Source organism: Muntiacus reevesi, chromosome 21, assembly GCF_963930625.1.
Source record: "Muntiacus reevesi chromosome 21, mMunRee1.1, whole genome shotgun sequence".
Taxonomy (NCBI): domain Eukaryota; kingdom Metazoa; phylum Chordata; class Mammalia; order Artiodactyla; family Cervidae; genus Muntiacus; species Muntiacus reevesi.
Window position 1 is genome coordinate 10,794,697 of NC_089269.1, and position 14,199 is coordinate 10,808,895.

General features: G+C 38.1%; 1 protein-coding gene across 1 annotated transcript in view; it reads right to left on the bottom strand.

Annotated features, from left to right (window-relative positions):
- Positions 1-14,199, bottom strand: part of ADGRG7 (adhesion G protein-coupled receptor G7) — a 55,375-nt gene that overhangs the window by 10,573 nt on the left and 30,603 nt on the right. The window contains exons 7-13 of the mRNA XM_065913851.1: positions 13,380-13,519; positions 13,159-13,266; positions 9,682-9,845; positions 8,966-9,121; positions 5,990-6,102; positions 3,344-3,690; positions 2,537-2,633 (exon numbers count right to left, since the gene is read on the bottom strand). Of these exons, the coding sequence (XP_065769923.1) occupies positions 2,537-2,633; positions 3,344-3,690; positions 5,990-6,102; positions 8,966-9,121; positions 9,682-9,845; positions 13,159-13,266; positions 13,380-13,519 (1,125 nt within the window). The remainder of the gene's footprint in view (positions 1-2,536; positions 2,634-3,343; positions 3,691-5,989; positions 6,103-8,965; positions 9,122-9,681; positions 9,846-13,158; positions 13,267-13,379; positions 13,520-14,199) is intronic.

Genomic DNA, 14,199 nt, shown 5'->3' on the forward strand with positions numbered 1-14,199 from the left:
AGAAACACAGTTTAAAAGAGGAGGATAGGCTAGAGAAAGAAAATGAACATCCAGCTCTATTGGATAAAGACAGACTTGTGAGTTATGAAACCATTAGGACAAAGATTTATCTTTGTCTCTTTGAGTCTTGAGTTGTTTAAACTTTAGATAACATGATTTCTAAGAATCACTGTTTGTACTTTTGTCGTGTGTGTGTGTGTGTGTGTGTGTGTGTGTGCGCGTGCGTGCGTGCGTGCGTGCGTGCGTGCGCGCGCATACAGATGTCTATAAGGGCCTCAGTTACCTCACAGAGATTGGGAGACCTGGGCAGGGAACAGGCTGGGACGCCCAAGGCCGTGAAGAGGTGTGCGTGAGGAAGAGGCACTTCCTCCTCTCCTGCATCTTCCGTGTTACTTGGAGAGATAGTCATTATCGATTTGTTCTCACGAGCCTCTCTTTAGTTATTCTGAAACTAGTAACTCAGATTTTGAGATTGCTGAGAAGGCAGATGGATTCTACATGGAGACTAATCCTTGCAGGAATGGGATTTCTAGAATTAAGATTAGAGTCACAAGCTCCAAGGTGAATCTGACGAACGACTATGAACCTGAGGTCTGAAGAGCATTATAGGTGAACCTCAGATGAACCATTTAACTCCCTGGTGATTTTGTCATGAAACATGGGGAAAAGACAGCTGTAGCAGATAGAGCATAGCTTCCAGAAAATTCTCCCTCAAGCATGATAATGTCCCAATGGTTACTATAACCCTTCAGGGAAGTCTGAAACAGCCTACATGGTGGGACAGAGATCTGGGGGATAGAGCGTTAAGCAGGAGCGCGGCCCTCTGCAGGCACCCCTTAGTTGGGTCCTGGCAGAAGTAGCAGTATGTCAAGGGAACTGGGGTAGGGATTTCAGACATGACTGGTACAACTGGGAGCCACGGTTGGGGGACAGGGAGTATGGTATATTGAGAAGCAATTTCTGGGAGCATGACTCAAGAAAACCCAAAAAAGTCCTTCCTCTTTCTAAATATATCCTGAAGAAATATGAACCTTGATGCATGTGTACAGGGTGGAAAGGGAGAATAAGGGTCCAAGATGAAGCTGATGTTCATGTTACATATTCTTTCCTTTCTTCCCAACTCTTATTTTCAGTTGCCAGCATCTTGCCTAACATCTAATACTGTACTCGGGAAAGAATCTGCTCCCAGTTCTTTACAGCTCAGTGTGAATAAATTTAAGACAGCAGGCCTCTTTCTACTGAAGACTTCTATAAGCGTGGGTCTAACCCTGTGGCTCAGTTAGGGTGGGAAATTAATAATAATGCAATTTGAGTGAATTACCTCTCCGATGAGATATCTGCATCTTACCCTTGATCTTCAATTGTGGAATTAAAAATTTAAAACTCATCAAAAGATATTTAATCTCAATTAAATGGAAAAAAATAGTGTCTGGGGCATGTGGCTGCTAAAGTCAAGCCAGGCAGTTAGCTCCCTGTTTTACACTTGGTCATGGTCAGATCTAGAAATAGGTGAGCGCCCTGACACCAGAGCCTTCCCCTGTGTATACTTGCACATTTCCGAGAGTTCTGTTCTGATCTAAGTTGGTCTGAGAATTAAAGCAGAATCCAAGGATAAGAATGACTGCATTTATAAAGTAAGAAGGAAAAATAAATTAAAAAGCCGTTACCATTTGGCAGCAGAACTACACATAGAGTTCACCCTAGCTTTCTTCTCAATCTCCTCATACAAATACCATCTCCTCAAGCAAATAGCATGCATTCAGGTACTCCCATTGTTTTTCTCCCCAGACTTTAAACTTTTTATGTTGTATTGGAGTAGAGCCGACTAACAAAGTTGGGTAGTTTCAGGTGAATAGCAAAGGGACTCAGTCATATATGTACATGTATCCATTCTCCCCCCAATCCCCCCCCCCAATCCAGCCTGGCACATAACATTGAGCAGAATTCCATGTGCGATACAACAGGTCCCTGTTGGTTATCTGTTTTAAATATAGCAATGTGTACATGCAGGGACTCCCATTATTGACAGTTAATTATTCATGCTGGAGTCACAGAGAGAATTTATGCATGATAAATCATCATGAAACACTCACTATAATCATATCAACATAGAATTGGTTCATAAGGATGGAGAGTGCTCAAGCTATAAACTGCTTTCACACTTGCGTGATCCCTCACAGTAACCCCCGAGCAGGGATTGCTATTATTCTTATTCCCATTTTCTAGATAAGAGACTAAGATAAGGGGTTACCAAGGATCACACTTCTTGTTTCCAATGATTTTCAGAGGTAATGAAAGAAGACAAATTTAATATTAAAAAGTTCACATTTATAAATTTAGAAGGAAGGTAATTACTTCTTCTGTAAATGGATTTATCATAGGAAATTTTCATGTCATCACATTTAAAATATAATGTGCTCTTTGGGAATTTAAAATACACAGTTATAATATGACAATTATAAAGTGAGATGCATTTTACAAGGACCTTTGGACTCGATGTCATTGAATAGCTACACTCAAAAAAATAAAAACTTACATTTCCTCTTGCCGGTAGTCTAACTCCCACTGTGAATTATTTCCATTCTGAGAACAAATAATTCCCACTGTCACAGCTACCACTATAGCCGGGACTCCTATGTGATAAAGACAATCACAGAATAAATAATTTACTCAAGCCTTGGATTAATTATAAAAGACTACGAATGAATTATACATCTGATCTTTTTCAGGATGTATTGTTCTTTCCACTATAGACAATGTACTAAGTGATCTACAGATGCAGTTCAACAGTGGACATAGTTTTTCAGTGTTTTCTTTTTCCCTTTCAGTGTTGGCTATGCGTTACCAATCCTATACCATTTCCAATCTTTTTGTAACTGTTAACACAATGTCCACTCTTAAATGGCTCAATTCCTCTTTCATTTGAATAAATTTAAATTTAGATAACACTAAAACAACTCTCCTTTGCAGGAACCCAATAAATTTTTCAAATTATTTTTCTTGAAAGAGACCCTCTGACTGTCTTGAAATATTTTTTTTTTAAAGTAGCCAGAAGGTTGATTACCTGTGGTCTAAATTTCAAGTCTAATTAACAGAGATGTTAAAGGAAATGAACATTTTGAAGTTAGCGTAGGATGTGTTTAGGATAGCTGCCTTGATCATACCTGCCTTCTTCCCAGAAGACACTCCCTCAGTAGACAGAAGGCACTCTCAGTGATTGCTAGATTTTCCATCTCCCCTATCTGAAGGCCTGGTACTACTAGGTCTTCCATAGTGATTTGTTTAAGTTAAATGCTTTCAACAAAATTAAATTTCTGAGCAAATGGAGAAGCCAAACTCTTACCCCATCCAATTAAAGAGTTAAAGAGGATGAAATGCTGAGGAAGCGGCTTCATGGTCCTGATCAGCAGGAAGCAGAGCTGGGCCGCACTGAGTCCCATCCAGACAAAGGTCGCTAACCCAAAGTAGTGCAGCAAGATAGCAACTGCGGTGCACTTGGGATTCGAGATGACAACAGTGTCTCGTCTGAGCATTTCATTATTACTCAGGTTAGTACCACTGGTGTCTCCACTACTTGTCTTTATGTTCTTATTGGAGTTTTCAATTCCAAACACGAAGAAGAGGTTGAAGATCAACATTGACGCACACAGACTAACCAACACCCAGGTGACTGAGGTTTTTCTGACTTTCCTGAAAATGAAAAATACAATTAAATAAACAAAGCAGCTACAAAAAAGGAACTCTAGTGAAATCGTGAGGTGACAAAAGGATATTATTACCCATGTAAACCTAGCTCATAGCCCAGCTGGGCCAGCTGGTAGATAGACCTTCCCAACTACATCAGAGAAACAATCTCTCCTCATCTGATTCCCACAAAGAAGTGAGTTCAAGAAAACAGGTTGATACCTCCTTTTTTGAAACTGTGTTCTAATCACAGGTGATAGCTGTTCTCCAGAAATGCCCTTTGTGAACTCTGTTTTCAGGAGTTTCCAGGCCCTGTGTGTCCCCCTCCAAGTGACCCGATACAACTAAAGAATGCAGCAGGAGGCCTGGCAGCCAGGACCAAATTATCCGTCGGCAGCGTGGTGCTCAGTCCACAGTGCGTTTATATTTCTATGGCCCACAGGTCTTCTAATGTAAAACAGAGCTCCTAATGTACGCAGGTCAGGAAGCAACAGTTAGAACTGGCCATGGAGCAACAGACTGGTTCCAAATAGGGAAAGGAGTACGTCAAGGCTGTATACTGTCACCCTGCTTATTTAACTTGTATGCACAGTACATCATGAGAAATGCTGGACTGGATGAAGCACAAGCTGGAATCAAGATTGCCAGGAGAAATATCAATAACCTCAGATATGCAGATGACACCACCGTTATGGCAAAAAGTGAAGAAGAATTAAAGAGCCTCTTGATGAAAGTGAAAGAGGAGAGTGAAAAAGTTGGCTTAAAGCTCAACATTTAGAAAACTAAGATCATGGCATCCAGTCCCATCACTTCATGGCAAATAATGGAAACAGGGGAAACAGTGGCTGGCTTTATTTTTCTGGGCTCCAAAAATCACTGCAGATGATGACTGCAGCCATGAAAATAAAAGACACTTACTCCTTGGAAGGAAAGTTATGACCAACCTAGACAGCATATTAAAAAGCAGAGACATTACTTTGCCAACAAAGGTCCATCTAGTCAAGGCTATGGTTTTTCCAGTGGTCATGTATGGATGTGAGAGTTGGACTATAAAGAAAGCTGAGTGCCAAAGAATTGATGCTTTTGAACTGTGGTGTTAGAGAAGACTCTTGAGATTCCCTTGGACTGCAAGGAGATCCAACCAGTCCATCCTAAAGGAAATCAGTCCTGGGTGTTCACTGGAAGGACTGATGTTGAAGCTGAAACTCCAATACTTTGGCCACCTGATGCGAAGAGCTGACTCATTGGAAAAGACCCTGATGCTGGGAAAGATTGAGGGCAGGAGGAGAAGGGGACGACAAAGGATGAGATGGCTGGATGGCATCACCGACTTGATGGACATGGCTTTGAGTAAACTCCGGGAGTTGGTGATGAACAGGGAGGCCTGGCATGCTGCGGTTCATGAGGTCGCAAAGAGTCAGACACGACTGAGCGACTGGACTGAACCGAACTGAGTGTAAAAGAGGGCTTCCCAGGTGGCTCAGACAGTAAAGAATCTATCTGCAATGCAGGAGACCTGGGTTTGATCCCTGGTCAGGAAGATCTCCTAAAGGAGGGCGTGGCAACCCACTCCAGTATTCTTGCCTGGAGTATCCCCATGGACAGAGGAGCCTGACGGGCTGCAGTACATGGGGTTGCAGAGAGTTGGACACGACTGAGCAACTAAACACAATGTAAAACATGCCAGAGGACTGTTCCTTCATCTGAAGATATAATTTGAGGGTGTAAAACCAAGTACTCTTTAAAACTCACGACATATCATAGTTCTCTGTATATTATGGTATAAAAGTGAAAGTGTTCAATACTAAGGAAGTACGGCATTAATGAGCTAGTGTTGTTATTTAGTCGTATCTGACTCTTATGTGACCCCATTGACTGGAGCCCACCAGACTCTTCTGTCCATGAAATTTCCCAGGCAAGAATATTTGAGTGGGTTGCCATTTCCTTCTCCAGGGGATCTTCCTTACCCAGGGATCAAATCTATGTCTCCTGCTTGACAGGCGGATTCTATACCACTGAGCCACTAGAGAAGCCCATTAATGAGCTATAGGACCACATTAATTTTACTTGATAAACATGGTATGTAATTTTCCTTCAAGTCACTTAACAAATTTTGTAGTTATATATTTATTTATGAATATTTCTTAGCCTCTCCAGGGCTGAGTATCCTATAAAATGAGAATGATGAACTAAATCTCATTTCCTTTCTAGTTCCAAGAGGCTGTATTCTAACGGAAATATGCTGAGAGGAAATAATATCAGGGTAACAATTTCTCTCAAGAGATGAGCTTGCTTCTCTTCTTACCTGGTGCCGATCTGAAATATAATTGTGAGAGCCAGACCAGCAATGGACAGTGCACATCCAAATGTGGAAAATACATCTAGTGATTCAGGATATTTATATTCCTTTTTGAAACTCTGGAAAATAAGTTAAGATTTATTATTTTAAAATAGCTACTCTGAAATATCTATGAAAGTCAACATCACAAAGAGTTACATTGGTTAAAACAGTCAAATATGTTGGTCAAAATATCCAGATATGTCTTTTTATATAAGGATATATTTTAAAAGGAAATAAATCAACCCCTTCATCTCTAAGCAGTATTCATGAAATAGGAGCTTGAGAACAGTTATCTAATTCAGTGAGGGAAGACATAAACACTATTCCTCAATGTCTAAAATCAAAGTTGTTTGTGTTATCTAAATTGGCTAGAGTTGTGTTATTTACCTGTTACATTATTTGTATGCACAACTGTAATCCAAGGGGAAACCTGCACATCTAAGCTCATGTACTAAAAATAAAGTTGCAGAAATATTTTTCTGGATATGAAAAGATATTCACAAGATCCTGTTCATTTTTGCTTTTGGAAAGGGGGACCTAACCTTTGCAAAATATATCTATATCTACCCCGTATTTTAGTTTATAGTCTCAGAAAAGTATGTTCCATATGAGTATGTACTCTTAGAAATGTGGAGAGGTAATAATGGTGGTCACTGGGTGAATAAAGACATATGTACAGAATTATTTTTGCCTGCCTGTACTTTTTAATTTTTCAAAATTGTTATTATTAGAAAAGCTGTATATGCTTATTTATAAAACATGAAACTTAAACATAGAGATATAATTTTAAAATACACAAGTTCCTCTTTACTGCTATTACCCCACATCAAACTCTACCATCTCTTCTCCAGAGGTGTATTTTTAATTTTGGCTTTGCCAGGTGGCTTGTGGTGTCTTAGTTCCCCAACCAGGGATCACACCTGTGCCCCCTGCAGTGGGAAAGCTCACCATAACAACTGGGCCACCAGGGAATTCCCCAGAGGCGACCTTTTCTAATGTGTTTACAAATATTATCTACATCTCTTGCACAAACATACAGGGTTTTGCTAACATAATCAGATTATTTTCAAATTGCTATTTTAATGTTTAAATATCATAAACATTTTTCCATATCGGTATATTTCTGCTTAATAAGTAGACTTTCACTCTATAAGCATTGAGTATGTATTGCTTTAGTAGGAAAAAAATAAAAATAAACTTCATTTAAAAAAAAATCATAAGGGCTTTCCTGAGGACTTTACCTCAGTGGTAAAGAATCTGCTTTGCAGATTCAATACAAGGGACCAATGCAAGGGACACAGGTTCGATCCCTGATCTGGGAAGATCCCACATGCCTTGGGGCAACTAGGCCCATGCACCAGCTACGAGCCCAAGTACCACAGCTACTGAAACCCTCGCACCCTCGAGCCTGCGCGCCTCAGCAACAGAAGCCAGCACAATGAGAGGCCTGCGTACCGCAACTAGAGAAAAGCCTGGGCAGCAACAAAGACCCAGCATGGCTAAAAACAAATAAATACAAACAAAATTATGTTAAAAAAATAAAAAATTATAAGGCAAAAATGTCACATTACTTCCTATGTGTAGAATACTAAGTAGATGACAAAGAATCATAAAATATATAGATCTTTAGATCTTAGAAATCATCTGTTCACTCAGAGTCTATCTGCTCTTAAACTTTATATATTAATACAATTCTAATCACCTTTTAAAAAATTTTGCAACTCAAAAGTAATGATAAATATTAATATGTGGTCATTGAGGCAGATTCAGATATTAGTAAGAACAGTTGAAAGTCTGACCTCAAAACAGGAGGAAAAAAACTATGAACATATAACCTGTATCATTTAATATGTAAAGCAATCTGAGTTTTACACAGCTATTCAGTAATACTAATGATCTTATGATATCAAAAATGTTAGAATTTTATCTTTACCATTTTCTGATTGAGAAAGCAGATCTCTCTATAATGCAAGTTATAAAATAATCAAAATGAATCTTAAATATTTGGTAATTAAAATAAGAAAATGATAATTACTTCAAAAATATTTTAAAAGCAAGACTCTTTAATTTGATATTTTATGCTATACCAGTATGTTGTGATCCCCATTAGCTTCCCAAATACGAGTATTTCTTAGCTAACAGAAAATTAAAACATCCACTTCTTTGGAAGATTTATAGTGTTAAGAGCCCCTTAATAAGGAGAAGACAGTCTGCATCCCTCCCCATTCCACAGCAGTATAAAAACATTCCATCTAGCGTAAAAAATAAATATTTTTCCTTTTGCCAGAATAATAGGTTTCTGGAAATGCAATAAATGAAGCTCCTCTTCCTAAAAAGGTCGATTCAAGAACTCTCAAGAGATGTGTAAACACCTGCATACCAGAGCCATTACCAGTTGCTCACACAGGGTAGCACCAGAGTGAAAAGAACACACAGAGTAACTACGGAACAAGTAAGCCCTTCCTCTCCTACCTTCTGGCATACACGTAGTAACTCAGATGATTATAATGGAGAAAGCTTGGGTAACTTATTCAAACTCATCCACAGCTATGTACATACTCACCCATCTTCAGCACTCAGCTATACAGCCTTACCTCTGGCTGTAGCAACTTCATGCTTCAGACACGCAAGTTACACATGCAAGTTAGCCGAATGGAGTCTGTCAGCTCCTCTTTTGCACATGGGCTCCCTTCTCATTATTAAATACACAGTACTGACTTCACCTATCTTGAGACTATTTTGCAAAAAGCTCTATTCTAATTGCCTTTACCAGCACTTTTTTCTTCCATTCTCTAACTTTGTTCCTTGTTTTCCCATTTAATCTAAGTTGAGTTGAGTGTCTATGGAAACTAATCCCCACATTATCTCCAATCAGCACATAACACAACTGTGTGTAAGTAAAACTCTTGTCCAGAAAGAGATTACCATGTAAACCCTTACCATTAATACTGCAAAGTTAGTAGTATGGTTGCAGTAGCAGTATAGAAATCCATCAGTGGCCCTCCGTTTGTGACAGCCGTGTGTGTCCCAATCCTTCATGGAAAAATTCCAATAGACACAGGCATAGGAATGAAGCTGGAATTCTGTTCGGTTGTACTGTGAATTAATAAAACAATGGCAAGTGATTTTTTCAAGATGCTTAACTGTGTGGAAAAAATCAAATAGGCTAAGATAAGCCTGAAGTGAAAGTTTTAGTCACTCAGTCCTGTCTGACTCTTTGCAACCCAATGGACTGTACAGCCCACTAGAGTCCTCTGTCCGTGGGATTTCCCAGGCCAGAACACTGGAGCGGGTTGCCATTCCCTTCTCCAGGGGATCTTCCCGAGCCAGGGATTGAATGCAGGTCTCCTGCATTGCAAGCAGATTGTTTACTATCTGAGCTACCCGTATGAGAAATCAATTGTATGATTATGTACGATATGTACTGATACAAAGCGTAATATCTTTATTACAGATTAAGGAGAAGAAAGAGGATATAGAATTCAAAGCAATTAATTTTGCACTTAGCTAGTGTGATAAAAATGTGGATGGGGGATAAGTTAAAGTCAGTCTTGTCATACAAACTTTCAAAGAGGTGTTCTGTGGATATCTTTTGCCCAAACTGTCCCTGCTTTTCAAGAGTGGGCTGAATTATTTCTGTTAATGGGAAAACTCACCCTTGGATTAAAGACCATTTCAACAGAAGCACTCTGATCTTCCACGTTTTCATCTGTTTTGCTTGAGACAATTTTTTGACTAAAGTCTGATTTAGTTATAAAAGTTTTTGATTGGAAAAGCTTGTTGTTTTGATACACTACAAAGCCACATGCCTTGACATTAACTGTGAGGGGGGAAAAAGACACTAAAATCAATAAGGGAACACTAGGGTAAGTAAGAAAGTCCCATGCCATCACTGAGCTGCCTGACTGCTTAACACTCAAGTGAAATACAGAAAATAAAGGTCTGCTGGCTGCCTTTATTTAACAGTAGCATCTAATTAACACATATAACATATTGTTGGCCATTCCACCCACATTCATTTTTTTCCTAAGATTCCCTTATGTTCTAAATGGAAACCATAATTTCTGCCTAATCCACCTAAAAAAAAAATACCAAAAGGATCTCATGTATAAAGTAAACATTCTTGCTTTCTATGCAGTGACACAGTGAACATAATGTGCAGGTAGCTTAAGACCATGTTGCTTCCCCACTGACAGTCATCGAGTAAGAAACAGCAGAGAGTGAGCATCAGGACAGCAGTGCCTAGAGGACTGCTCTGGGAGGTCTGGCTCCTGTTCAGAGGGACTGAGCAGAGACCAGTTTATTAAATCACAGAGCCGGCAGCTCCAGTTATGCATAGCAGGGATGCTTTCAACCGAGTAAATACTTTCCATCAGCTCTTGAACGACTGGTCTCCGCTATTTCAGGACAATCACAGGGTTTTTCCCCAAGGCTGAAAGATGACTGGGACACATTCCTTCAGGACACTGGAAACAGTGGTCCGCTGCTTCTCAGAGACCCTACCAGAGCATGGCTGCAGCAGGGGGTTCTGCAGTGGGGCTGCTGGCCATGGCAATGGTCAAATAGAGCCCCCTTTGAACTGCCTCCTGACACTTCACAGACCTCTGGGCCAGATTTAAAACAACAGAAGCAACAATGAAGATACATTTTAGCTGAATAAATTCCCTAAACTCTGATATCTTTTACAAGTGAAAAGCTAGGATGTATTTGTGTGTGTGTGCATGTGTCTCTGTGTGTATATACATACACACATATATATTATATAAATTAAAAATACAGAGAAAACTAGAATGGTGGTGATGGGACCAGCATAATCAGTCTTGTGCTTTGAGAGATTGGTAGGTAAGGCCCTGACAGCCCCTCACACACCCTCCACAGCCCCCACTTTGCTCTGTCCTCTTCTGGGAAGTAAAGACATTGGCTTCTGAAGAGCTCTCACGTCACACTGAGCCCGCCAAATTGTTCCTTCTCTGTCACACTAAGTGACAAAGTTAACTGTGATGTGATGTAGAATGACATGCTTGATGTAAAATGCAAATCCATGTAAGTATATACATTTAAAAAATGAAATTCCCTACTCACCCCTCTCCTCATTCCTACAGTATTCTGGTTGTTTATTAGAAAATTATCTTTTCATCTAGATAATTAGATTCACTAGAACAAATTATGCTTACCATTATCTTATAATTTTAAAAGAATCTCCGTATTTCAAGATATAATCCTCCTTGATGTTTACTTATATTTTCTCTTTTCTTGATCAAATTTATCAGAAGCTTGTGTATATTTCATTAGCCTTTCATGGAATCAATATTTTGTTGATCCATCTAGCATTTGTTAATTATGTCCCATTTTATTAATTTATGCCATTTTATTAATTCCTCTTTTCTAGATTTGCTAGCAATTTATTTTACTTTTTATGCCTCTTTAAGTGAATGCTTATTTTTTAACAATTTCTCTTATTATCGAATAGATTTATTAAGGGAAATACACATTCCTTTAATTACATCTTTGTCCATATTCCATAGGGTTCCATCTATGGAGTTCTCATTGCTACTAATTTTCAAGTAATCTGTAATCTGTCCTTTAATTTCCTTTCTAACAATGGTATTTTAAAATTTCTAATTGGATAAAATTTTGGCTATTCTTAATGGTATGTTTATAGTTTCATTGAATTGTGGTCAGGAACTATGTCCTGTATAGCTTTATTTTTTAATTAACTTATTTTTAATTGAGGGATAATTGCTTTACAAAATTCTGTTGGTTTCTGCCATACATCAACATGAATCGGCCATAGGTAAAATGTGTAAGTTTTTCTATTTGGCCTAATAGTTTTTGAAGCACTCCATAGATATTTGAAAATAATTTTTATTATCTATTTTCTGTCTATAAAACTACATACACACAAATGTATATAAAGGTCAAGTTTATTAGCTATATTTTGTCTACTTGATCTTCAGTTTCTAGAGTAACTTTATATTTCTCCCTAAAACACAAGGTTGTTGATGTGACCTTGTATTTCCAATAAGTTTTGCTTATACACTTCAATCTTGAAGTCTTTTTAAAAAACTTAATATAAAAACATGCTCCTTTTAGTCCAACCTGAGTCTTTGACTCTAGACAGTGTTACTTCAACCCATTTGATTCTAATGATAGTTTATATGAAATTAAAAATTATATCTACCTTTTACCAAACACAAATTCCAGATTCATTAAAGACTTAGATATAAAATTAAAGACTAAAAATATTCAGAAGACAATATAGAAGACTATAATTGTGACTTTAGTAGAGCAATGAATTTAAATACCAGTTATAGAAAAAAAGATTGATGCACTGGACTGCATTATAAAGTAAAATTTGCATATGATAAATGACATGAAAAACCAAGTAAAAGATAGCTACTATTTACTTTTACCAAGTAAAAGACTGGAGGGAAGATATTTGTAAGAATCAGTTAGCCAATTAGAATTATATAACCAAAGAGAATTATGAATTTAGTCTTTCTAAAATATGTACTTTTTGGCACTGGATTTTTTATTTGGAGAGAAATAAAAATTTTCTGCTTATTGCAGTCAAATTGTCAGTTTTAGACTTTGAATAGTACAGCCATGACAAATTAGGCACAAGAATTTCTAAAAGGTTATATGCAAGATAAGGAGCTCATGATGGGCACCATACTAGGAGATAACTGAAAATCAGTACTGCTATATGATGACTGTCAATTACATTAAGTATCCCAAGGACAAGTCAATAGGATGAATTTAAGCCTGTGAGTACCATTCCACTAGTAAACATGGGCAAAGTTTATGACTGAGTACTTTTTAAGTGTATTTTTAAGTATAAAACTGAGCCATTTGGCTACATTTTTGGTGGAAAACAGATTGTGTTCATAAGCCATTGCATTTCAATTGTCACCCTCCAGTGTTTTTGAAAAGAAAGACAGCGGGAAAAAATCATCTCTGTGGCCTAGAATAATAGACTTGAGATTACCAAAATTTGTCAGAGCTCAAACATATTCACATGCAAATTAGTCAGTATGTAACTTAAGTAAACATAATTTCTTGCTCAATGGACTTTAAGCTGTTAATTCCATGAATTTGAGTGCATTTTTCAAGTAACGTAATTTGAGACCTACTTTTCGAGGTGTTCAGCAAGATCTGAAGTTCAGCCTGTTTATCAGGATTCAGTTTGTCTACGTCTACCTTTACAGATGTGGAACCATTAGTCAGAGAATCACTAGCTCCTATGAGAAGGAAAAAAAGCAGAATTTTATAAAAGTCTACACCTTCATGAATAGAGCATTATTGGTAGCAGAATATTCTCTGCTATTACAAGAACATAAAACAAACAGCTCACCTTTCCGTACAGTGAACAGAACACCTGTAGACCCCTCATTGCCTCCTGAAGAGAAATTAACTGACTGTATTGCTATATTAGGTTCTATCAATGGCTGGGTGCCCAAAGACAAGGAATATGTCTCCATTTGCTCAATAAGCCTGCATAGAAAAAAAATGTAACAACACACTATTATTGAGATTTGTTATAAAATCAGCTGTGTGTGTCCCACATTCCAGTAGCAAGGGATGCCCACAGAACTCAAGCCATCACAATACTGGCACAATCCTGTAGCAAGATTGATTTTCTTTTTAATCAGAGTCTTATTTTGTTACATGTACTTTCTTCTTTTTTTTAACTGATTCATGTCGATGTATGGCAGAAACCAACACAATATTGTAAAGCAACTATACTTCAATTAAAAATAAATTAAAAAATAAAGTTATACAGGACATGGTTCCTGACCATGATGCAATGAAACTACAAATGTACCATTAAGAAGAGCCAAAATTTTTCTGGTAAACTCTTCCTACTGTAGGGTACCTTGGATATAGATGCCAGAAGGCTGGAATTCAAGGACAGATTTCCCAGTAGAAACAGTCTTTGTTATACTGATCTTCTCATAAAAGGATAGCACTGCCATGCCCTCCCATTGACCAGTCATGTGATTCTTGTTTCTCCAGTGTTGAGACTCAATATCCACGTATTTAACTCTCTCCTCTCACCCAAAGCCCCCGGATTTCAAATCATTTAAGTGCTGACTCCTGAGGTGACAGTTCATAGGGAATTATGGAGGAGCAGGACACCGAGCTCATTGCCTCAGCTATTAACTAAGCATTGC